The sequence below is a fragment of the Ictalurus punctatus genome, chromosome 27, assembly GCF_001660625.3.
Source record: "Ictalurus punctatus breed USDA103 chromosome 27, Coco_2.0, whole genome shotgun sequence".
NCBI lineage: Eukaryota > Metazoa > Chordata > Actinopteri > Siluriformes > Ictaluridae > Ictalurus > Ictalurus punctatus.
Window position 1 is genome coordinate 5,530,763 of NC_030442.2, and position 24,085 is coordinate 5,554,847.

The 24,085-nt window shown below is 38.7% G+C and overlaps 1 protein-coding gene across 2 annotated transcripts; it reads right to left on the reverse strand.

Moving 5' to 3' along the window:
* Window positions 1-1,699: 1,699 nt before the first annotated feature.
* Window positions 1,700-22,923, reverse strand: fbxo3 (F-box protein 3). 2 transcript variants are annotated; one of them, XM_017459290.3, is made up of 11 exons: window positions 22,791-22,923; window positions 18,875-18,964; window positions 18,572-18,735; window positions 18,216-18,330; window positions 17,608-17,812; window positions 16,465-16,510; window positions 16,071-16,155; window positions 10,069-10,191; window positions 7,013-7,128; window positions 3,728-3,918; window positions 1,700-2,864 (listed from the first exon to the last, which is right to left on the reverse strand). In XM_017459290.3, exons 1-11 carry the CDS (start codon window positions 22,880-22,882, stop codon window positions 2,739-2,741), a joined length of 1,353 nt encoding a protein of 450 aa, XP_017314779.1. In that variant the 5' UTR covers window positions 22,883-22,923; the 3' UTR covers window positions 1,700-2,738. The 2 variants fall into 2 exon arrangements, with proteins under 2 accessions (XP_017314779.1, XP_047007586.1); XM_047151630.2 differs by lacking the exon at window positions 1,700-2,864 and adding an exon at window positions 2,884-3,281.
* Between the last annotated feature and the right edge of the window lie 1,162 nt (window positions 22,924-24,085).

Consider the following 24,085-nt stretch of genomic DNA (forward strand, 5'->3'; position numbering starts at 1 on the left):
TCTACAGGCTTTTATAAATTATGGGACATGATTTGATGTTTACTAAATATTGTATTTTCTTCGCTTTTAAACGTTATCATTAAATGGGATAAATGGGCATACCTTATTGGGTACCTGTTTGTGTGATTCCATGATTGGTGTACCATTTGTGTCCCACTGATGTGTATGTAACGGTAAAAGACCTGACCCTCCCGGGTTCCAGCTCACTATACAGTTGCAATCAAAATTATTCAACCCCCATTGCAAATCAGGTTTATTGTCAAAATTTACAGACTTTGTAAATAAATGTATATTGAATAAATGTATATTTATTCAACCCTTTTACACAATCTCTCCATGGATGATTTGTAGAGCAATTCTGGATATAATTAGCCATCTCTCCCAGCAGATATTTGATGCCTTTAGTAAGATCTAAAAATGACTCGAGTTACTAAGCAATGTAACGATGAGGGTTAAAGCCCATGTCACATATTGTTCAAAATTTCCCGATAGCAATAGTTGGAGGGCTAAACCTTTTTTTTGTCAGGAAGTAACTAATCTCAAAGTCATGTGGCAATAGCACAATGCATAAAATCATGCGGATGCAGGTCAAGAACTTTAGTTTACGCCCAGCAGAACTGCTGCTCACTGGTATTCTCCTCGGGCCTTTATGATTATTATTATAAAGGTATTTCTGCCTACATATGTGATTGTTTTTCGCATTTTAATGTGTAAACTCTAGAGACTTTAGAGTGTGTGTGTGTGTGTGTGTGTGTGTGTGTGTGTGTGTGTGAAAATCCCAGGAGATCATCAGTTTCTCAAGTCAAGGGATATACTAAAAAAACCTGTGGGGTCTGTTAAAAAATAAACATTGACTGTTCTTGTTATTGCCCAAAGGAACTAAAAAATGCAAGAACAAAATAAACAACAACAACAAAAAACTATTTTCTATTGCTTTTTTCTTAGTGAGGATGACAACCATGCCATGGATAAATTCACTGAGATCACATTCTCCATTCTGAGGTTTGAAGATCTTGACATAGTAGTACCTGCATGATTTTATACACTGTTCTGCTGCTGCAGTATGATTGGCTGATTGAATAATTGCATGAATTTGCAAGTGTGCAGGTGTTCCTATTAAAACGGCCAATAAGTGTATAACCGTTTGAATCTGCTTTTAAATTGTGAGTTAAACACAAATGTCTACCACTCCAACACTGTAATAAAACAGGAACACCACTATATTCATAAAATAGTGAACAATTTTTGGCATTTTTTCCTTATCTAGCCTATTCACTATATGCTACATTACCCTCCTGCTCCACTAATGTAGGAAATAGTGCTAGTACAACATCAACAAAGCTACCAGCAGAAACAGATTTCAAATTACACCTGTTTCACTGCAGTCAGAGAAATGATTGGCTGGTACCTCTTACGAAAAAGTGCCAGTGGGAGGAGCTTTAGGCTGAAAAACAGCGACAACACAAAGCAAGATCAGACAAGCCTTTAACAAAGCACTTTTCATCTCACTATCGTTACAGCATACACACTGGCACCAACAGACAGAAAAAAATGGGCAGAATTTCAGAGCCCTGAATCTGTTTTGAGAACAAACATCCTTTGAAACTTCCAGGGCAGTGCACTCTGCCTAGCCTTCTAAAAATATCCCCCAAAATTAAAACGTTAAATCAGTTTTTAAATGAACATTGACAAGAAGTAATAATGTTCATAGTTTTCTCTTTATTTACTCAAACATAAAAAAGCACACATTTACAAATAAGAGTGTACTGAACCCTATTGCAGTCCAAAATTTTACAACAAAAAGTAGAATAAATTTAAATTTTATTACTAGCAATAATCAGAATCTTATAATGCTTTAGGTGAAATAACTAGTGTTGTCTTCCCTTAGAGATGGTTCAACAAATGGTGTGTGTGTGTGTGTGGGAAATAAGAGAAAAAAAGTCTCGTTTCCAATGTGTAAATATTCAAGGCTAAATGCATATACAGAAAAGTCCTATATACAAAAAGTCTAGTCCAGTTTAATTGTGCGTGTGTGTGCGTGTGTGTGCGTGTGTGTGTGTTGGCTGGCTCTAATTTAGCAAACTTCCTTGAAAAGTAAATGAGTCAGAGTTTAGACAGTTTCACAGTTCCTCCCACACACTTACTGGTCCGAGGGTCAGCATGTCCAGCTGAACTAGCCAAAGAGAATCAAATACAGAATTTTGGTGGTGGTGTGGAGATGTGTCTGGTTAGGACTGTCAGGTCGGTCAGTGTGCAGTCACTGGTTAATTTCGACTGATTGACTCTCACTGATGGTAGCTGTCCCCTACTACCATCTGATTCACTGACATAACACACAATCATCCAATTTATTTTGACAATTTTGATCTGATCAAGAATTTTACATGCTTAAAACAACACCTCTGACAGAATATTATACTGCGAGATCCCTGGACTGAGCATTTATGAAAAGCAGGCTCTGTATTTTCAGTGTAAAGTTCTTGGATGATACTAGTACTGAAGGCATATAAAAACACTAAGTTACTGTGTGTGTGTGTGTGTGTGTGTGTCAAGAGGGGAGTTAGGTTCACGGCAGGACAGACACAAAGCCTTTGTATAGTACACAATTGTCTAAGCATTGCTCTCCGTTGCCCTTGGACTGATGCATGCATGCGTGTGTGTGTGTGTGTGTGTGTGTGTGTGTGTGTGTGTGTGTGTGTGTGTTTGTGTGCGCGTGCTTAAGAGAGAATATTTGTGTGTCAGATGTGACGAGGACAGCGCCCTCCAGGATTGGCCATGTTTATACCATGCTCATCCTCATAGTTATCTGTGTCTGAATCATTATCATTGTTGAAGACAGCAATGGGCAGCTCTCTCACAGAGCTCTGTAGTGAAAGATAAAGGGAGGGAGAGAGAGAGTGGGGGTGAGAACACAGAGAGGCAGATGTACACAGAGAGACAGATGTAAATCCTCTATCGTGCAGCCGTAGCTGGCCATTTTTTTTCTAGAATGAGTTACAAGAGATTTGGGTTCAATATTAAGATGCGTTATAAACTGGAAGCCTATGCTTCTATATTATATGCATATGCTGTTATTTTAACAGCGATGCTGAAATTATAGTCATGCCTTTTTTGTGTATTCTGGTCATGAAGGCATAATTGTATGCTTTACCCAATTCATAATTAAAAAGGAAGGCAGACTTACAGTTAGAGGTGTTAACAGGTTTCTAGTGGCAGTGATTGATAGCCATGAGGGTGTATTTCGTTGCTTTTCTCCAATTTGATGTACCCCCATTGCTATTCTTAAATTAGAAAGGAAGACGGACTGAAAACTAGTTAGACAAGTCCGGCTGATTTAACCTTAATTTAAACTTCTTAGCTAATCAAAGATAATCTAATGTAATTCTTAGCATCTGGATCAAGTTAAGTAACATAAACCCATAAAAGTAAGCTGATATAGGAGCACTCGAGTTAAAGAAAAAAAAAAGTACAGTTAAAAAAAAAAAAAAAGTAACTATTAAAATACCAATTAATTAACATTTTTAAACAATTACAACATCAAATTTACATCAAATGAAATGTGACAGAATACAAGAGACACAACAATTCTTTACTTTCCAATGAGAGTTGTAATGTGAAAAGATCTTGACGTTAAAGAAGTCGTCTTTCAAACACCTCGTCAGATATTATCACAACTCTTATTGTTAGGATTAAATAAAGTTGGTAGTTAAAAAATGAACAGACATACCGAGCGCGCCATGGACTCACGGAAGGGCGGGCACACCATGTGGAATCTTGGGATGGAGACGTCAAAGACTTCCCCTTTGTTTTTGAGCCTATGAAAGGTGTAGTGGCCCTCCATGTACTCAGAGGTGGTGGAGAATGTTGTGCAGCTGGCGTACTCGTGCACTTTACCAGGGGTCATCACTGGGAACTCCCCTATACGCACACATGCATGGACACCTACATTTGAGCTGAACTGATTCTGAAGCTTTGTTTCAGGTGTCTTTAAATACATATAGACATACACTATACAGTCCCCTCCAAAAGTAAGGGAACAGCAAGGCCAATTCATTTATTTTTTGATGTAGGCTGAAGACATTTGGGTTTGAGATCAAAAGATGAATATGAGAAGAGAGTTTAAGTTTCAGCTTTTTTTTCCCTGGTATTTATACATAGATCTGTTAAAGTGCACCTATTATGGTTTTGAATAGGTATCATACAATAGATTTACATGGATCCAAGGTCAAAAAACACTTTAATGTGCTCATAATTTAAACTGAAGCATTACCTTTTTCCCCCAGTGTCCCAAACGACTTATTAAATGAGCCGTACTAAAGGATTCACTCTAAACTCCTCCTTTCAGAGAGCATACTCTGCTCTGATTGGTCAGATGCCCCAGTCTGTTGTGATTGGTCTACCGCCGTCAACGTGTTTCAAAAAGGAAACGCCCACTACCATAACAAGTTTCAGCTCCGTCCGTCAGGGAGCAGCCGATGAAGACCAGAGCCCGTCTCTGGCTGTGAAGGCTGCATAGGTTTGGGGCTTTTTGTTACAAACCTATGTAGGTTAGTACTGGAAATGAGTCTGGAGTTACTGACGACTCATTTCAGCTGTTCAGAATCGGTTCCTTCTTTCGGGAGTCAATAACTCAGTTTGTCGTGCGCTTTGATTTTTGACACTTTGCAGACTTTTTACATTCACAACCAGCTATTATAACACACTACATGTAAGGTCATAATAGGTGCACTTTAAACCACATAGAACATAGCACATTTTGTATCAGATAAACCAACCATGTATAAACCAACATGAAGATCAGAAAGCTCTCTATGGGAGAAAAACAAGTCATTTTGACGTTGAGATGGTCCTGAAATTTGGAATGTCCTGAAAAAGGAAGAAACCCTCGAAGACACAGAATGGGTCAGTCGAGGAAAAGAGCTGATGACAGAAACATTGTGAGAGCTGTGAAGAAAAACCCAAACATAACAGTCAGTGACATCACCAACAACCTCCAGAGGGCAGGGTATCAGAATCAACCGTTTGAAGAAGACTTAGAAAACAGAAATATAGAGGCCATACCACAAGATGCAAACAACCCAGAAGAATTAAGAATCACAGCCAGAATAGAATTCACAAAGATATACAGAGATGAGTCACACACCTCTACCAAAGTGATGGAAAGGCCAAAGTGTGCAGAAAGAAAGGATCTGCTCATGATCTAAAACATACAAGCTCATCTGTGAAACATGGTAGAGGTAGTGTCACGGCTGCTTCTGGAACAGTCTCACTAATCTTTATTGACGATGTAACTCATGATTGTAGCAGCAGAATGCTGCAGAATTCATAAGTTTACAGGAACATTCTGTCTGCCAAATTATAGAGAAATGCATCCAAATTAATCTGGAGGAACTTTATTATGCAGCAAGGCAATGATCCAAAACACACTGCCAACTCAACAAAGGACTTCATCAGGGGGTAAAGGTCAAGGTTTTAGACTGGCTGAATCAATCAGCAGACCTTAACCCAATTGATCAGCATTTCACCTCCTGAAGAGGAGAAACCCCCCAAAACAAACAATAACTGAAAGGTGCTGCAGTAAAAGCCTGGAAAAGCATCACAAAAGAAAAACCGGGTTTGAAACCCCCCACCCCCCAAAAAACAGGCTTGATGCAGTTATTGCAAGCAAGGTATATGCAACTAAATATTAAGTGTTATTTACTTTAATTAGACTTATCTGTTCCTATACTCTTGCTCACCTAAAAATTGAGTGGTCTGAGGTTCTATGTTTTATGTTGCTTACAACCCCAATTCCGAAAATGTTGGGACAGTATGGAAAATGCTAATAAAAACAAAGAGGAGTGATTTGAAAATGTACTTTGACTTGTATTTAAACAAAAAAACATATGAAGACAAGGTATTTGATGTTTTACCAAATCAACTGCACAGTTTAATTTTTTTTTGAAGATAAACATTTATTTTGAAATTGATACATGCAACACGTTCCAAAAAAGTTGGGACAGGGGCAATTTAGGACTACTAGCAGTGTGACAAGTTGAAATAAGGAGTTGATGTGAAACAGGTGAGGCAGTCATCTAATCATGGCATATAAGGAACCTCTAAAAAAAGGCCTAATCCCTCAATAGCAAGGATGGGCCGAGGCTCGCCAATCTGCCAATAGATACATCAGCGAATAAGCCAACACTTTGAGAACAACAATCCCCAAAGACAAATCTGTAGGATTTTGGGCATTTCACCTTCTACAGATTTCGTGCTGTGTGTAAAGGTGATGCCTCTTGTGTGGAATTACGACAAAACTGCAGTTTGTAATCTCTGCATTGCAAAAATTTTACACCGGACAATGTAGCAGTGAAGCGGGAGTTTGGGCGTCAAGTCAAAAATTTTATTGCCCGCGCTGAATTAAAGTGCCAGTACACTGATGAAAGATGTAAATGAAGATGAGTTGACAAAAAAAGTAGTATATATTTCACAGAAAATATATTTGTAGAATAGTGTACTTCATATCCAGTTAAAGTTAATATATCCAAAAGTTTCTATTATATATTACCAGTTTGATGTTAAAGAAATGCTTTTGTTTGTGGTGAGTGAATGTGAGACTAACAGGAGGTTTTTTGAATTCAGTCAAATAATTCTGTTAATATGAATTAATAACATTCAATAAGTTAATTATTATTAATTATTATTAATTTATAAGAAGGCATAAAAGGCAGAACTATCAGTATTGATTATCAGTATCGGCCGATATCACTCTGAATAATCGGATATCGAATCGGCTGAGAATTTAGTATCATGCATCTCTACTCTTTTTGTTTGTTATTTTGCATTTTCCTTACTGTCCCAACTTTTTTGGAATTGGGGTTGCAAATATCAGGAAATAAAAGCTGAAATCCTAAACTCTCATCTCATATCCATCATTTGATCTCAAACCAAAATATCTTTGGTGTACAGAACAAAGCCGTACCAATAGTTTCAGAGGGGACTGTATGTGCATACTACACATCTATTGTCTCACCCACAACACCAGGACCTCGGACCTCCTCCACATTCCCATTCGCATTGGTGATTTTCCAGTAGCGACTATCCAACTGGCATGCACTCTCTGGCAGTGCTGACTTTGCCATCTCAATCCTTATAAATAAATATAAAGAAAATGATTAACGGCTGTAAATAATAGGAAAACTTTATTATTACAACAACTGCCAGAACATATGTGCACTAGTGGGTGCTGTAATTTAATGATAATAATGATAATGAGTCTTTATTGATCACCTATACTTATGCACAGTGAAACTGTTTTCTTCGCAGGGTTAAGGACCTTGCTCAAGTCCCAACAGTGGCAGCTTGGCAGTGCTGGGGCTTGAACCCCTGACCTTCTGACCAGTAACCCAGAGTCTTAACCGCCAAACCACCACTGCCCCTGTACATATATTGAGTTCAGTTGAAATGGCTTTGGCCATAACCTCTACTCTAAGGTTTATTAAACTGAACACACAGGGTATGTAGTTTGCAGCATTTATGAAGTTTACATCCTATGTATTCTAATCTAATAGTGCTTTTCTACAGGATAGCAAGGTAAAGTTACTAATACCAAATCTAGAATCATCTGTACAGTGTATATGTTATGTATAAATGCATAAATAATGTTTTTGTTCATTTGATACACTCTCCTGGAAAGATGATGTACCCTTGGTCTGGAAAAAAAAAACAACTGCCACGGTTACAGATCAATGTAAATTCACATTATCCACAAAATATTCAGTCCTTGAAAAAAGTAACAACTCCAATTAAGATGCCATTACCTCTTCCATTATTCTGTTAACGGCCTGGTACTATTAATTAACTAATGGTGCCAAATTTATGCATTTTAATATTGGCCTCAATATTTTGGTATTATATTCTCACTCTGAGTGGTTAAGTCTGAATACCACCCAGGAGCTGATAGGTACTCTTGTTAGTGCCTGAAGTAATACCGGACAGCCTAACATATAATATAATTCCTAAGTCAGCTATGAATTTCCTGAAAGGTTGTCCAGTGTACTGTGGTCCGTTATCTGTCATTATTTCATCTGGTTGACAAAATAAAGACATGTACATTTGCATTTTTTGTGCAACTGCGTAGCTGCTGGCTGGTATGGGCATTTCATCAACCAATGGGTCATTATGGGAATACCTGTCCCCGGTAAGCAGGTACTGATGTCCATGAATCTCGAACAGATCCGCCACCAGGCACTGCCATGGCTTTGTGGGTGTTTTGTGCGGAATGAGAGGTTCTTTTGTGTGTGCGTCTTGATGTTCTTCACAGGTATTGCAAGATCTGCACATTTTTTCAATGTCTGTGTTTATCTTTGCCCAATAAACACTTTCTCAAGCCAACCTGTGTGTTTTTACGATACCTTGGTGGGCTGCGTGGAGCTGAGTCAAATTGCCGTTGATCATGGATTCTGGGATAAGCACTTGTCTACCCTTAAATACAACTCCTGCTTCTAATGGCAAGTTCATCTCAGAAAGACCAATAGCTGCATACGTCTTTTGGCAGGTCTTGATGGATATCTTCTTTTAATGCACTGATCTTGGGGTCTTTTGCAGTCTTCGTTCTAAGAATCTCCTGTTTGTTTTGGGAGAGGTTTATGATTGCAACAATATGATGGTCAGGGTCTTCAAATTCTGTATAAAGCTAATCAATGTGTTCATCAAGTTCAATGTCTTCGTTGTTTTCAGGTTTCGGCAGGCGGCTTAGAGTGTCTGCTAGAATCATTTGACTTCCAGGGCAATACACGATCCCACACAGGTATACAAGAGAGCGCGTCACGGAGTGGTCTCCCATTTAGGCATTTCATATAGTCATTAACACAGATTAAACTCTTTTACTATGGACTCAACGTGTTCAACATGGCATTACTTCCGGTACACTCACACAGCGTATTACATACTCAACATATGACGTATCACAACATATTATGTATCACAACAGTGCCAAGGTGCTAAATGAGTCACTGGGAGAGTCAGAAGTGTCACAAGGCAAGTGTGTGAAGTGATCTCTCTGCAATGCTGCCATTCTGGCAGAAGCTGAATACTGGTCTGATAACAAGGCTCGAAATTACGACCATTTTGGTCGCAAAAACAAAAAACAAAAAAAAAAACACCGGTAATGAGTGTCCTGTTGCACAGCCTTGCACAAACAACTTTTCTGAGGTAACAAAAGACATGAGGACCGTTAAATGTGGCTCGGTACTGTTAATCAGACTCAGTGTGGTGGCGCCTTAGGCGGCTGCCTAACAACACCTAATGGATTGACTGGCCCTGATACATGTGTGTGTATATAAATTGTAGCTGTGGTGCTCCTAACTTTATAAAGTAGGGAGCAGCAATGCTACCAAGTTAATTTCGAGCCCTGGATAAGGTATGTGCTGCAATGCAGAGTTCAAATTTGATAATTTGTTTTCTATTTTATGCACTGCTTTATCAGGACTAGGATGTACAAAAAGAAAAGTGACAGAAGGGTCAGCAATGGTTCACAATTAAGGCAGCAGCAGTAAAACCTGTGCACCTGCTCATTTATGCAATTATCCAATCAGTGACGCGGCAGCAGTTGTGAATGTATCATATTCCTGGATGTTGCCTGTGCTTTTGTAATGTCTTGCTTTCGGCAATACTGGAGGAGTCTCAAACTTGTCACCTGGCATAAAACAAAGATTTTTTAACATCTGTGGTTTGTTTGCAATTGTTTGAGAGCAGAGTATTTTTGTGAATTATTTTAACAATGAAGAATAATTTTTCAAAGCCTTCTTTGCTCATATTTATCAAGGGTGCCAATATTAGTGGAGCGCTTGTAGTGTCTGTGTATATATATATATATATATATATATATATATATATATATATATATATATATATATATATATATCTTGCTTTTTTATTTTCAAGTATTTCGTGTGCTTCAAGAGATCTTGAAACCTATTACAGCTTCTAGAGGTACAGGTCGTAAAAGACAGATTCATACAGTCCTTTCTAAGCAGAACAGAATATTCAGAAATGTAATTAGCAGATGATGAATGTTCTGTGTTTTACCTGATTCTGTATGTGAAGAAGAAGTGTGGCGGGTGGACAGAGCTGAGCTCAGGTAGGAAAGAGGTGGAGACTGAGACGGTTATGTTATCAGTGGTGGCCACACACTTCTTATCATGGACGTACCTAAACAAGCATCCAACAAATACAAACGTTTTAGTTGTTATTTCCATTTTTATTTAAGTACTCATTAGTGTTACTTTTGCTTTTACAACATGTTTGTTCATCACGCAGCACCGTTTACAGCTTCAGACAATCAGAGATGGTTTATTTAAACACAAACTGACCTACAATGCAAATCAACATATTAATCCATCTTGTTCATTGCAAAACTCATATTCTTCAAATTAAAACTGAAATTATGCAAATTATGCCATAATCTTTGTACAACTACTAACTTTTATGAATGGTGCCACCAGAATTATTGGCACACTTCATAAAAATGAGCAAAATTGATTCCGTTTCCATGGGATATAAATGTAGAGATGTAGCAAGATTAATTGCACAGGGACCACCATTAACAGGTAGTTGGGTAATGTAGGAAATTGGGTAATGTATGAAACCGTTAACCAAAGAGAAAATAAACAGCATGTCAAAGAACGGTGTTTAAAAAAACAAACAAAAAAAAAACAAACAAAAAAAACAAACAAACAAACAACAATTGAATTCCAAAGAAATTCTTGGACATCTCTGAAAATTACATGTTAATTATAAGTCATTAAGGTGGATTTTTACATTAAGCACAATTACAAAAACAAAATGAAGAGCCAAAACAAAATAACTTTCACATGTCAGTAATAAAGAACAAATGTCAAAGTTTTATATTTGCGCTATTTAGTTGGTTCTTGTGTTTGTCTAGTTTCAAAATCAATCACAACAACTGCTAAACACCACTTCCAAACAACAAGCTGTGGGAAAGTGGTGTAAGAAAGAAGCCCAAATAAAAGAAGAAGACATGAGCCCAACATGAAACTTTTTGGTCATGCACAATGTCAGCATGTTTGGACAAGGAGAAGCACCTGATCCACCACCGTATATATTGCAGTGGGTGTCACTGACGCTTTGGGCTGTTTGAGTTCTGTGAAGTATCAAGATATTTCAACCCAAAAGCTTACTGCTTCTGTCAGGAGGCTCAGACTTGGACATTGATAACATTTTCAACAAGATGATGAGCCAAACATACTTCTAAATCAATACAGAATTGGTTCAAGAGCACAAAATAAATGTTTTACAATGACCACCCTAGATTTGAATCTTCCTGAAAACCTGTGGTCTGAATTGAGGACATACACACCACATTGGTTAATATGAGCAAAGATGGCTGTGAAAAATTGTCTTATTGTTTAACCTTTTGATATTGTTTTTAAAAAAATTATAAAAAATACTCTGCTCTCATGGATATCAAACAATTGCGAACAAAACACAGGTTTGTCCAAGAAAAAATTATCTTTGTTAAATATGGGTGTGCAACAATTGTAGGCATCCCTATGAATTCATATGCGAAAAATATATTTCAAGTATATTCCCACTGATATTAAAAAAAAAAAAAAAAAATGTACACCGGGGTTGAAACTGTTCAACTATAACGTCCTGTTTTACAGGGGTATAAATATTAGGTAACACATAGGCCAAATTCCCTATGTCATTCATAACAATGGGCTAAAACCAAGGAATATAGCTGTGATGTGCGGCAAAAGGTTGTTAAGCTTCACAAAATGGAAAGTGGTTAGGGATGCACCGAAAGTTCGGCAACCGAAATTATTCGGCCGAAAATAGCAAAAAAAGCATTTTTGGTGTTCGGCCGAATAAGTGAAAAGGCCGAATAAATTTGACCGAACAATGATGTGTTTGATGATGCGACCAAATAGCCTAGCAACCAGAGTGAGACGCACGAATGTCACAACCTCGATGAGGGGGCGCGCGCATGCACAAGCTACATGCTCTTTGGATGTGTACTGTGGACACGTGGGTTTATTTTGTTTCTGTTCCGGAGCATGTTTCTGTCACGTCGCGAGACATAAGGGAGTAGAGTATGGAAGCAGGTAAAGACATATTTACTTAAGGGCAGGCAGACAAATCCAAATCGTAATCCAAAAAACTCAGTCAAAACAGGCAAAGGGAATCAAAGTCGCGGTCACAGAAAACAGGGTCAAAACAAGAAACATGAACTAGTACGATGGACTGGGAGCGGAAACACCAGCGGGGACTAAATGAACTAATCTATAGTTTAAACTAACTAAATCTATCAAGGAACATAACATTAACAACGTATCTAACTATACTATATCTACTATAATACTCCGCGAGGTGTACAGGGACGCGAGCGGTATATATCCCCAATATAATCAGCCGTATAGAACCATTTTCTGCACTCTTGTCAATGCACTTTTTAATGCACTTTTTAGTTGTAGGCTACAGAGTGTTCCATTCTTTCAGCAGTCAGTTATAGGCCTAACATCAGCTATTCAAGGGGGCTCAAAGATGACCACATCAAAATATTTTTATTTTACTCATTTATTTATTTAAAGTTATATTGTGCCTTGTTGGCAGCCGATGCCTGCTGGAATGGGAAAAAAATGTTCAGTGTTAAATAAATATTTTGAAATGACAGTTTTTGTAATTATTTTTTAAAATAATTTTTATTATTTTATAAAAGCAAGACAAAATAGTAAAAAGCACATTTTGACTATTTAATTTTTGCAATGGTGAAAAAAATGCAAAATAAATAGAAAAACGCGAAAAAACGTGTTCGACCTCGGCCAAGTTTTTCATTATATTCGGCTTCGGCCAAGAATTTTCATTTTGATGCATCTCTAGAAGTGGCTATAAGCAAGTAGCACAAGCACTGAAAATGCCCATTTCCACTATCGGAGCAATAAGTAAGAAGTTCCAATCAAATGGAAATGTTATGAATCAATCTGGAATTGGACGTGTGTCTATATTGTCTCAACGCACTGTGAAGAGGATGGTTCGAGTAGCCAAATAATATCAAAGGATCACAGCTGGAGAATTGCAGAAGTTATTTGGGGTCTTGGGGTAAGAAAGTCTCCAAAACTACAATTCGAGTCACCTTTTTCACCACAAGTTGTTTGGAAGGGTTTCAAGAAAAAAGCCTCTACTCTCATCCAAAACAAACTCAAGCGTCTTCAGTTTGCCAGACACTACTGGAGCTTTTTGGCAGTAAACACCAGAGGTGGTTTTGGCGTACACACAGAGAGGTAGCCATATGGAAAAGTACCTCATGCCCACGGTTAAATATGGTGGTGGCTCTTTAATGTTTTGGGGCTGTTTTTCCGCCAGAGGATCTGGACATTTTGTTAGGTACGTGGCATCATGGACTCTATCAAATATCAACAGATATTAAATGAAAACCTGACTGTCACCGCCAGAAAGCTTAAAATGGGCCGTGGTTGGATATTCCAGCAGGACAATGATCCAAAACATACAGCAGAATCAACACAAAAATGTTTAATGGGCAGTAAACCATTTTTGTGTTGATTTTCACCATTTTACATTTTCCATCCATGGTCATCCCAGTCCCTAGACATGAACCCCATAGAAAACACACGGAGTGAACTGAATAGGAGAGTCCACCAGCATGGACCTCAAAATGTGAAGGACCTGGAGAGAATTCTGTATGAAAGAATGTTCTCAGATCCCTTGCCATGTTCTCTAACCTCATCAGGTATTACAGGAGAAGACAGAGCCGTTATCTTGGCAAAGGGAGGTAGCACAAAGTATTGACTAAAAGGGTGACAATAATTGTTGCACACCTATATTTAACAAAAATATTTTTTAAATAAACATGCGTTTTGTTTGCAATTGTTTGATATCCATGAGAGCAGAGTATTTTTGTGAATTTTTTTAACAAATTTTTTTGAACAACAAAAACTTTTCACAGCCTTCTTTGCTCATATTTACCAAGGGTGCCAATATTACTGGGGGGCACTGTATATCAATGTAAGCGTGTACTCACACTAGGCGATCTGTACCCTGCTTTAGCATGTTTAACCAGTTTGTTTGACTTGCATGATTGCTCCGTACAGCGCTTGAAGAGGTGGGCTTGGAGCTCGGAACCTGACATCAATGATGCGACTGTTCTATTTAACAGAATATTTGGGTTTATAACGGCTCTGGTTACCACCTAATTGAAAATTGTAATCGTTGAGTAAAGCTGCAAATTCCTCCCTCAACATCAGCTGCCGTAAAAATCTTCCGATACCTGCAGCACGATTAAGTGAAAATTGCTGTGCTGCAAAAGTGGTAAACCTATTAGACATGTGAGAAAGCCGTGTGTCACTGCACCTCAAATGACTTCATCGTGCTGTGAGAGAGTGCTTTTCTTCCTGTTTTCTTCAAAACAAAAAGTAGCATCATAATGATGTAAGCATGTTCAGGCCATGAATGTTAAGTGTAATGTTAGTGCAGTCCAGCTGAGGAGTGTGGAGGGAGAACAATTGTGCTTGGGGACGGTACAGGGCAACAGTGCTTAGAACACCCTGAGAATATAAGGGATTACAATGTTCTGCTTAGATAAGTGGACCAAGACTCCTCTACAGGTGTCTCCAAACCTTTTAGGCATTACAGGAAAGACTCAGTGTTGTTATTCTCTCCAGGGCAGGCGTTAAAATATGTGGAACAAATATTAACTGTGTCAATAATTTTGAAACCAGTATTGTGTAGGAAAAAAATGCACTAGTTAAAATTAAGTTTTATAAAAGTTATAAAAAATTATAAAAGTATGTAAATCTATACATCTGTGCCTGAATGTAAGAGCTCTATTCAAACATTAATTTTTGTTCATGTCTATGAAATAATGGCAGTAATTCTGGAAACTGATTTTCTGCTTAAGTGTGTCTGTACCATTTATGTTATTCATATTTTTGTGAACATGATGACTCTTAATGTCACCTGTCCAGGGACAGCAGATGAAATCTACCAGATAGCCTAGTGCACAGATAACTGTTGCCAATAATAAATGCATGCACACACACAGGCACTAGGGATGTCACAATACCAAAAATCTAGTAGTCGGTACCAATACCACCAAAAGTACACGATACTCGATACTAAAGTCGATACCATGGTGTGGTATAAAAATAAAATAAAAATAAATAAATTAAAAACTCTCCTGGAGGACATCCTCCTCTGGCTGATACTGGCAAAAGAGAGAGAGATGGGGGGTGGGGGGTGTATTTTAGTTATCAAACACTGTCTGACAATGAGTGGAGGTGCACTCCTAAACGCCCGCGTGCGCGCGCACACACACACACACACCCCCCTTATACTCTGAATGTAAGCATTAATTTAAATTCACTGATATGGTGGCAGGCCAAAAAGATTTATTAAAAGCATGAACATTTGAATAATTAATAGTGACATTAGACTACATTTAGCTGACAGGACACGGGCTGAATGGCGATGCATGGTGGCCCATTAGGAAGTAGTTTATAACATTGCAATGTGTTAACATCGTTAATAAATAACAGGCTATCGCAAACATTACATGGCCACGTTAGCTGGTTTCACGGCCACAATGCCAGCTACCTCAAACAAACATAATATAGGACCGTCTTTCAGGTGCTTCGCCAAATTCCAGGTGTTTCCTCACTTTGTTTGAAATGAAAGGTAGCATCGGTGCACACCGGCTTCAGAGCATCAATTATATGTTCATTGTCATCCGCCTCGAATGTGAAGTATTTCCATTTTCCATACCAGATTTCCTCTCAACGAGTCGCGGCAGAGCTAAACTTCTGTAATTTTTCCCATGTGCCTGTAGTTGTTGTTCTTCTTCTTCACCACTTGTGGACCGACTTAAACACTTGCGCGTATTTGCTGCCCCCTTCAGGTCCGGAAGTATTGCAACCTCGGTACCTCCATTAACCGGTACCAACGCACTCCAGAAAAACACATACTGTCACATTTTAAGAATGTTGGTACTGACTTGGTACCGAAGTATCGGTTCTCGTGACATTCCTAAGAGGCACACACAAACACACACACACCTGAATATCTGGTCCCGGATGATGGGGTATTCTCCAGTCACCACATTCTGAACGTATGAGGTAAACCATTCAGTAAAGCTGGACCCTGGGAGAGTAAGACAACATGGGAGTGCAATATAAGATCGATTAACTGAAAGGTTACAGTGACTTGGTTAATATAATTTGGCAAACGCATCATGTTCTAACACAGCGTTTGAGTTGCAGTCCAAAAAGGAGACAGAGCATGAAAACAGACAAACGCAAATATGACTAACAACCACAGCATTGTCTGGTATTATGACTCCTCCATCACACATAACTCAACTAATGAAGTGGTCGAAATCTAGCTTATCAGACATGTGAAAGCAATCAAAATACTACATTGTGCTGTATACACCCAATACCACTGGCCTACCTGTGATGAACATATCAATAGCAGATGGATCTTGTGCAAGTTGATCCTGAAAAAAGAAAAAGAAAAGGAGACATCTTCCATTGGTCAAGTGCACAAAAACTTCACTTAGAGGATGTCAAGACACAGCCAAGGTTGGAGACACATGGTGTCCAGTATGGGGGGATAGCGCAAACATCCCTGTTATTTGCAAATAATGTTCTCTTGGACGATTTTGCTGCTGAATGTGAGTCCGAGATCATGGTTCTCTCCCAGCGTGAGATGTTCTCTTCAGGTAACATTTTTTTCAGATATATTCACAACTTGTGGAAACATAGAGTCTGAGATCAACCAGAGGTGTTATAGTCACTGTACTAGTCTACCGTGGTGAAGCAGGAGCTCAGTACGTATATAGTAGAGTTAATTATCCATTTGCTGTATGTGTATATGTGTGTGTGTTGTGTGTGTTTGTGTTCACTAATCGGGAATAAACAGACCAAGTGCACTCTAAGCGCATGCATCATTTTAATCATCTCACAAGTGCTAGAAAATCTTGGTGGGTTTATTGTCTGTTACTCTAATCAGGCAATGCTAAAATAGTATGTTGGTGTGTTGTGTGCATGTGCTAAGATAATATTTCTCTTTGTGTGTTTCTGAGCGAAAGAGAAGGCTCATGGTATATGCAAATATCCTGGTAAGAATTTGTATGATTTCGCTGTGTATATTTTGCTCTTATAAAGAGAATGTGTATCAAAAAGTTAACAATGTTACCTACTCTCATTTGTAAGTCACTTTGGATAAAAGCGTCTGCTAAGTGAATAAATATAAATGTAAATGTAATGTAATGTACTCTGGTAGTATTCGGGGGCAGGAAGGCAACCGGTGATGTGCAAGTCAAATGTATGCATGTAATGCTGACTGCTCAGACTGATGCGTTTGTGTCAACTTGATTTCTCTGTGACTAGTCTGGCATCAGAAAACACTAGCATAGTGGGAGAGAAGGAAGAAATCTTTTCCTCTTCTTGAAAAAAAAAGAAAAAAAAGAAAAAAAAGAAAAGCACCGTATGTAGGCATTTTGGCAACACTGTAATGAAGAAAGAAAGAATACAGTATGTTGTTTTTACAGTATGGGGAACTACTAGAGGGAGAGAGAGAGAGTGTTCTAACCGGACAATGGTAGAAGATCTCGCTGCGTGTGCGTCCCTCTGTGCTTTCTAAGGCCATGTACTGGCTCAGTCCTGTGTGAAAGCAGAAGGTAAGGGGGAGACACTGCTTCATGCCCTTCCTCTGCTGGAATCCCCCCGCTGCCGTCTCAATGTCCAACAGGTCCTCTGAGCGATAGTGATTGGACAACGACATGCTGCCCATCAACCTGGTGGGAGGAGCACAACATTATCAGATGTATACTACTGAGATATGTACTGTGTGCTGAATTAAGAGTTTCATGTCACGTAACAATGTCTTGTACAATTTCAACTTCCGATTACTGTGGCACATTTTCTGACTGTCAATTAAAACGACAATCTTAAAAAGAAAGTCTTGCTTTTTCCAGGAAAGCGTTAAAATACCTTCTTCTTAACCTTTTGTGGAGGTTGGGTAACGCTGGAGTCAAGACAATTAATGGACCTGATTCATGTAGTAACAAATGTTTTTACATGACCACCACATGGTTATGTGCATTTGAACTGATTATATACTATGCGTAAATGCTCTGTGCATGTTTCAGTGGCAAAGTAGGAATTCTTCTTGTTATTTCTCAGTAGGGCATGTCTCACCCAGGCACCACCAATTTCTGTCCATTATGTATCCTGTAGGAACAGCGGTAGTCATTGGGAAGCTTGCAGCCAATCTGGGCTTCAATCGCATCCAGTTCGTCCTCTTTTGCGCCCTCTATTGACGGAGAAATAAAACATTACAGAAAATTTGATGGTATTGTGTTAACGAGTATGTTTTTTGTCCTGTAGCAAGTTACATAAGAGATCATTTCTGCTGTACACTTTCAAAAAAAAAAAGCTGTGATAATCCACCACAATTATCTGACATTTGCTGTAGTAAGTTGAGCATATACTTAAAACATTTAGGTTGCACTGAAGAAAAACAAAAAATGAAGTAAGAAGACGGCCGGATTCACCTTTGAGGGAGGCAATCATTCGTGGGCATTTTTGGCCCAGGTAGGACTTCAGGTCATCCCAGGCTTTCTTCAGTGTGCTGTAGTAATCTATGTAGCGACCAAAGTCAACGTAAAAGTCATGGAACAATTCCCGCCAGCTCTGCCCTCTCTGTCCCTTATCGGCTCTACAAAGGGGAAACTAGCATCTTAGACGTCATAATCAAAACTGGCTAAAATACACACTGATCAAGAGTAAAAAGGAGGATTTCTCAGTTTGACATACTGCGTGAAGCTGCTCGTTGAACAGCAGTTTGGTGAACTTACTCTGTGAGAAGCCAGTGCTTCTGGCAAAGCCTCTTCCATAAAGGGTTATGACCCGTCAGCTCAGTCAGGCGCCGACTTACAAGACTGCAACTGAGAGTGAAAAAAACAACAAAAACAAGGGGGCAATGTCAGACCTCAATATTTCATTTTTAACCTTATGCTTTTGTTCTGAAGACTCTGCAAGACTCTGCAATGTAACGTAGTTGTTTTAAACGAGACTGTTTTAAACCTTCACCAAGCTTAACAACCTTCGTTAATATCTGGGTGACTACAACAGTGTCTCTTTAATTAACATTTTCTTAATATAAATCTATCAAGCTGTGTGATATCTACATACAGTGGGGAAATAAGTATATTATAAGTATACTTATAATATAAGTACGCGTCAACATTTTTTTCAGCAAATATATTTCCAATGAGGTTATTCACATGAAATTTTCACCAGACATCAGTATTAACTCAAGAAATCCGGAAATATAAAGAATTCACAACACTGAAGTACAAAAATAAAGTTATGCTATACTTATAGCAAGTATACTATGTATAGTATAAGTAACAACAATAAACCTTGTATTACTGCTGTATTAAAATATCAGTGAGGCAGTTTAAAGAGTGTGAGCATTCAATAAATGAATGTGCAGACATGGACATTATTATTTGCATTATTCATGCTTTGGGCAGAGGTCCTGGATGTGGTGAACCCACACCTGGGCTATGCAAACTTGCTCAGATATAATTTTTCTGAGGTTTTAACATAATTAAAATGTTCACTAAAACACATCAGATTTGATTGGATTTCTTTTAGTAGTCAGTTTTTTTCCTTTATATTTTTCTCAGTGCACTCTGCACCTACTGGAAGTGGAACTTGTCTATATGAATAAATGTACCTTTAATTAAAAGCTGATTTCTGTTAAACCTGTTAAACCAGACCCGCCCCTCCCTGCCTACAAGAGCTTTCATTTTATTGACTCACTATCGTAACAGCTGCATAAACCAGGGCATTTGATATATAACCCCAATTCCAAAAAAGTTGGGACGTTGTATAAAATGTAAATAAAAACAGAATGCAATGATTTGTAAATCTCATAAACCCATATGTTATTCACGATAGAACATAGAAAACATATAAAATGTTTAAACAGAGGAAATGTAACATTTTAAGGAAAAAAAAGGTAATTTTGAATTTGATGGCTGCAACACGTCTAAAAAAAAAAAAGTTGAGACGGGGCAACAAAAGGCTGGAAAAGTAAGTGTTACTAAAAAGAAACAGCTGGAGGTTAATTGGAAACAGGTCAGTAAGATGATTGGGTATAAAAAAAGAGTATCTTAGAGAGGCAGAGTCTTTCAGAAGTGAAGATGGGCAGAGGTTCACCTATCTGCGAAAAACTGAGTCTACAATTTGTAGAACAATTTCAGAATAATGTTCTCCATGTAAAATTGTGAAGACTTGAATATTTCATCATCTACAGTACATATCATCATCAACAGATTCAGAGAATCTGGAGAAATCTGTGCGCAAGAGTCAAGGGTGAAAATCAATATTGCATGCCTGTGATCTTCGGGCCCTCAGGCGGCACTGCATTAAAAACAGGCATGAATCTGTAATGGGAATCACTGCATGGGCTCAGAAACACCTCCAGAAATCACTGTGTGTGAACACAGTTCGCCATGCCATCCACAAATGCTGGTTTGTGAACATGATCCAGAAACGCCGCCGTCTTCTCTGGGACAAAGCTCATTTAAAATAGACTGAGGCAATGTGTAAAACTGTTCTGTGTTCACATGAATCGAAATTTGAAATTCTTTTTGGAAACCTAAACTAAAGAGGACTAAAGAGGAGAGGGACCATCCAACTTTTTATCAGCGCTCAGTTCAAAAGCCTGCATCTCTGATGGTATGGAGGTGCATTAGTGCCTAGAGAATGGGCAGCTTGCACATCTGGACAAGCACCATCAATGCTGAAAGGTACAGTGCATCCGGAAAGTATTCACAGCGCTTCACTTTTTCCACATTTTTTTATGTTACAGCCTTATTCCAAAATGGATTAAATTCATTATTTTCCTCAAAATTCTACAAACAATACCCCATAATGACAACGTGAAAGAAGTTTGTTTGAAATCTTTGCAAATTTACTAAAAATAAAAAAAAAACAAAAAAGCGCACACATTTGCAAAGATTTCAAACAGACTTTTAGAGCAACATCTGCTTCCATCCAGATTCCATCCCATCTTTACTTCTGAGACACTCTGCCTCTCTAAGATACTCTTTTTATACCCAATCATATTACTGACCTTTTACCAATTAACCTAATTAGTTCCAAAATGTTCCTCCAACTGTTTCTTTTTAGTAACACTTACTTGTCCAGCCTTTTGTTAACCTCCCATCCCAAATTTTTTTGAGACGTGTTGCGGCCATCAAATTCAAAATGACCTTGTTTTTTCCTCAAAATGTTACATTTCCTCAGTTTAAACGTTTGATATGTTTTCTATGCTGTATTGTGAATAACATACAGGTTTATGAGAAATCATTCTGTTTTGATTTACATTTTACACAGCATCCCAACTTTTTTTTGGAATTGGAGTTGTACATGTGTGTAAAGTTGGGTGTGTTGGGTGCATCTAACATGTAAACACAAGACGAGTGGGCAGCAGTTTGTGTTCACATGAGTAGAAGCTGATTCAACTTCCAGCTCAAATGGCCGCTTGTTTTAACGTAGTACGACAGCTTCATTAGAGTCACTTGTACATCATTCCCTTAACGAAATCCGCACTAGTGTCTACTTAAATGACTATGTGCTATGCCTTACAATATATTAAAACCAGAGAACCCATAATGTGGCAGGTTTCATTGACCTACATTAATTTGCCAAAATTACAATAATAACTATTATAATAATAATTATTATTCCAATAAAATAAGTGTTTTTATTGCTTTTATTTTATTTTTATTTTATTAGTTTAACAACACAATAAAACCTATTATTTGTGACATATTGCAAGCGCAAAAATTATGATAACCCAGGTTCAAATATTTTGCTTTAGATTACTTTATCATGCCATTAAGTAGAAAAGGGCAGCCAGAAAGGTAGTTAGATATCAACAACAACAACAAAAAAAAGAATTTAAAAAAAATATCTTTCACTTTCAACATTTTCATTGTTAGTCTATTGTGAAAACTAACCAATTAGCATATATTAATTATTTATGAAGACAAAATAAAAGAAAACGTGTCAATAAGTGCTAACTGACATCAAATAATAAAGGACACAAAAATTGTAAGTGATTGTGATGTGACATTTTGTTATACATCTACTTATACAGTGCACTGCCAGCATACTACTGTAACATGTAGTGTGGCAACATATAGTCCACGGTACTGGACTATATGTTCAGTGCGGTAGTGTGTGTGATATGGAAGTACTATGGCCAGCCTGCATGTTTTTAAATGGCTAATTAGCTAATAGAACCCGTAAGTGTAGAGCACACTGCAGAGACCATATCAGGAGAAGTGTTTCTATCCAGAGAATAAATGAAATTAAAACGCAATAAGCCATCTAACATTAACTGACCCGCAGTACTTTCAGTTCCTGGGAGTCAGCTTGTTTACATCGGCGACAGCTGCTTAAAGCGCCTCACAGTAAACAGCTCTCTAGCTACCGTGTATTAGCTAAACATGTTGCTCATCACACTAATGCGATGCTGTCATTAACAAATCTATACATAAGCACTGAAAACCAACAATTATACAGCGTCTGCCTATAACCTCTCCATGTCAGTGCACCGAGTAACATAATAAGCTAGGGTGCTACTTCTAGGGCAAGAACAGCCAGCTAGCCGAAAACTTTCCAAATACTTTGAGGAACTCGGTCTTTAACCGTGCCTAATTGCACATACTCGGAAAGGCGATAACCGCTCACCTGACCAAATCTCTGAAGTCAAGAAACGACAGAATTAATAGCAAAGGGTCGGACGGTAAACTGTCCAAGCTGAGAACAGTGGCTGCCGCCATCTTGGTGCGTGCTGACGAAGCCCCGCCCACATCACGTTACACACGAGTGGGCGTGTTTTTCTCTACACTTCCTTCAGTTTGTGTTTGTAAACACGGGTGACGTCACTAGAGCCTGACATAATTATAACAGTTACATTAGCTATTATTTTTACTGGCAAAATAAATCCATACATAGATACATAGATACATAGATACTTCTAACATACATCACCATGTGATGCACCTGGACACATCATCAGTGAGGTTTCCTGGGGTCATCCGTGTTTCAGGTCTTTCAACATCAGACACTCTTGCTCAGGCGACCCAGCCGGGGTTGATCAAGCCCCGACTTTGTGTCCAGGTAACACTACCCCACACATGGCTCTCCTCTCCTGATCCATAGTCATCTTGAAGCAACTTCTGCTGCCTCAGTGGCCAACTTCAGGCCCTTTTGTTTACTGGCCCCTTTGATGCCCAGCATATTATAGGCCGTGCAGAGGGACTGGGCTGCAAACCCTCTGCATCCCACCTCAATGGGCTTGCACCTTGCTCACCAGCCATTACTTTGACACTCTTGTACCAACCTGCTCTACTTAGTTCTCTTCGTCTCACTGGCCTCCTCGATACGGTCCTCCCAGGGAACAGTAAGTTCTAAGAGGACAATTTGCTTGGAGGTTTCTGAGATCAGCACCAGCACCATATCTGGCCTTAACGATGTTATGGCAACAGTTTATGGAAATTTAAGCTGCTTTCCCAGGTCGACTCTCAGCTCCCAGTTCTGTGCTGAGGTTAGCAAGCCAGATGAGGTGGTCCTAGCTGCTGGTGTTACCTTCTCCCCAGCCCTGACAAACGTGATAATCTTCTTCACTGGGCGAAAACACTTACAGTGGGTTATCTGCTATGGCCTTCAGAACTTTGTCATGACGCCAACAGTATGGCCCCTCACTCAGTGCTTCTGGATAGCTGCTGAGGATATGTTCCAGGGTGCCTCTCTTCAGGCACAGAGGGCAAGTTGGTGACTCTGCCTTCCCCCAGCAGAACAAGTTGGACGGGTTTGGTAGTATGTTGTAGACAGCCTGGATTAAGAATTGTATTCAGTGGGGCTCGGAATTCCAGAGCTCAGCCCAAGTCATCCAAAATTTTTTGCTTTTTTGAAAAAGATGTGGAATACAAAAATTGACTACCTCATGCAACAAGTAAGCTGTTAAAGAATAAATTCTGTGT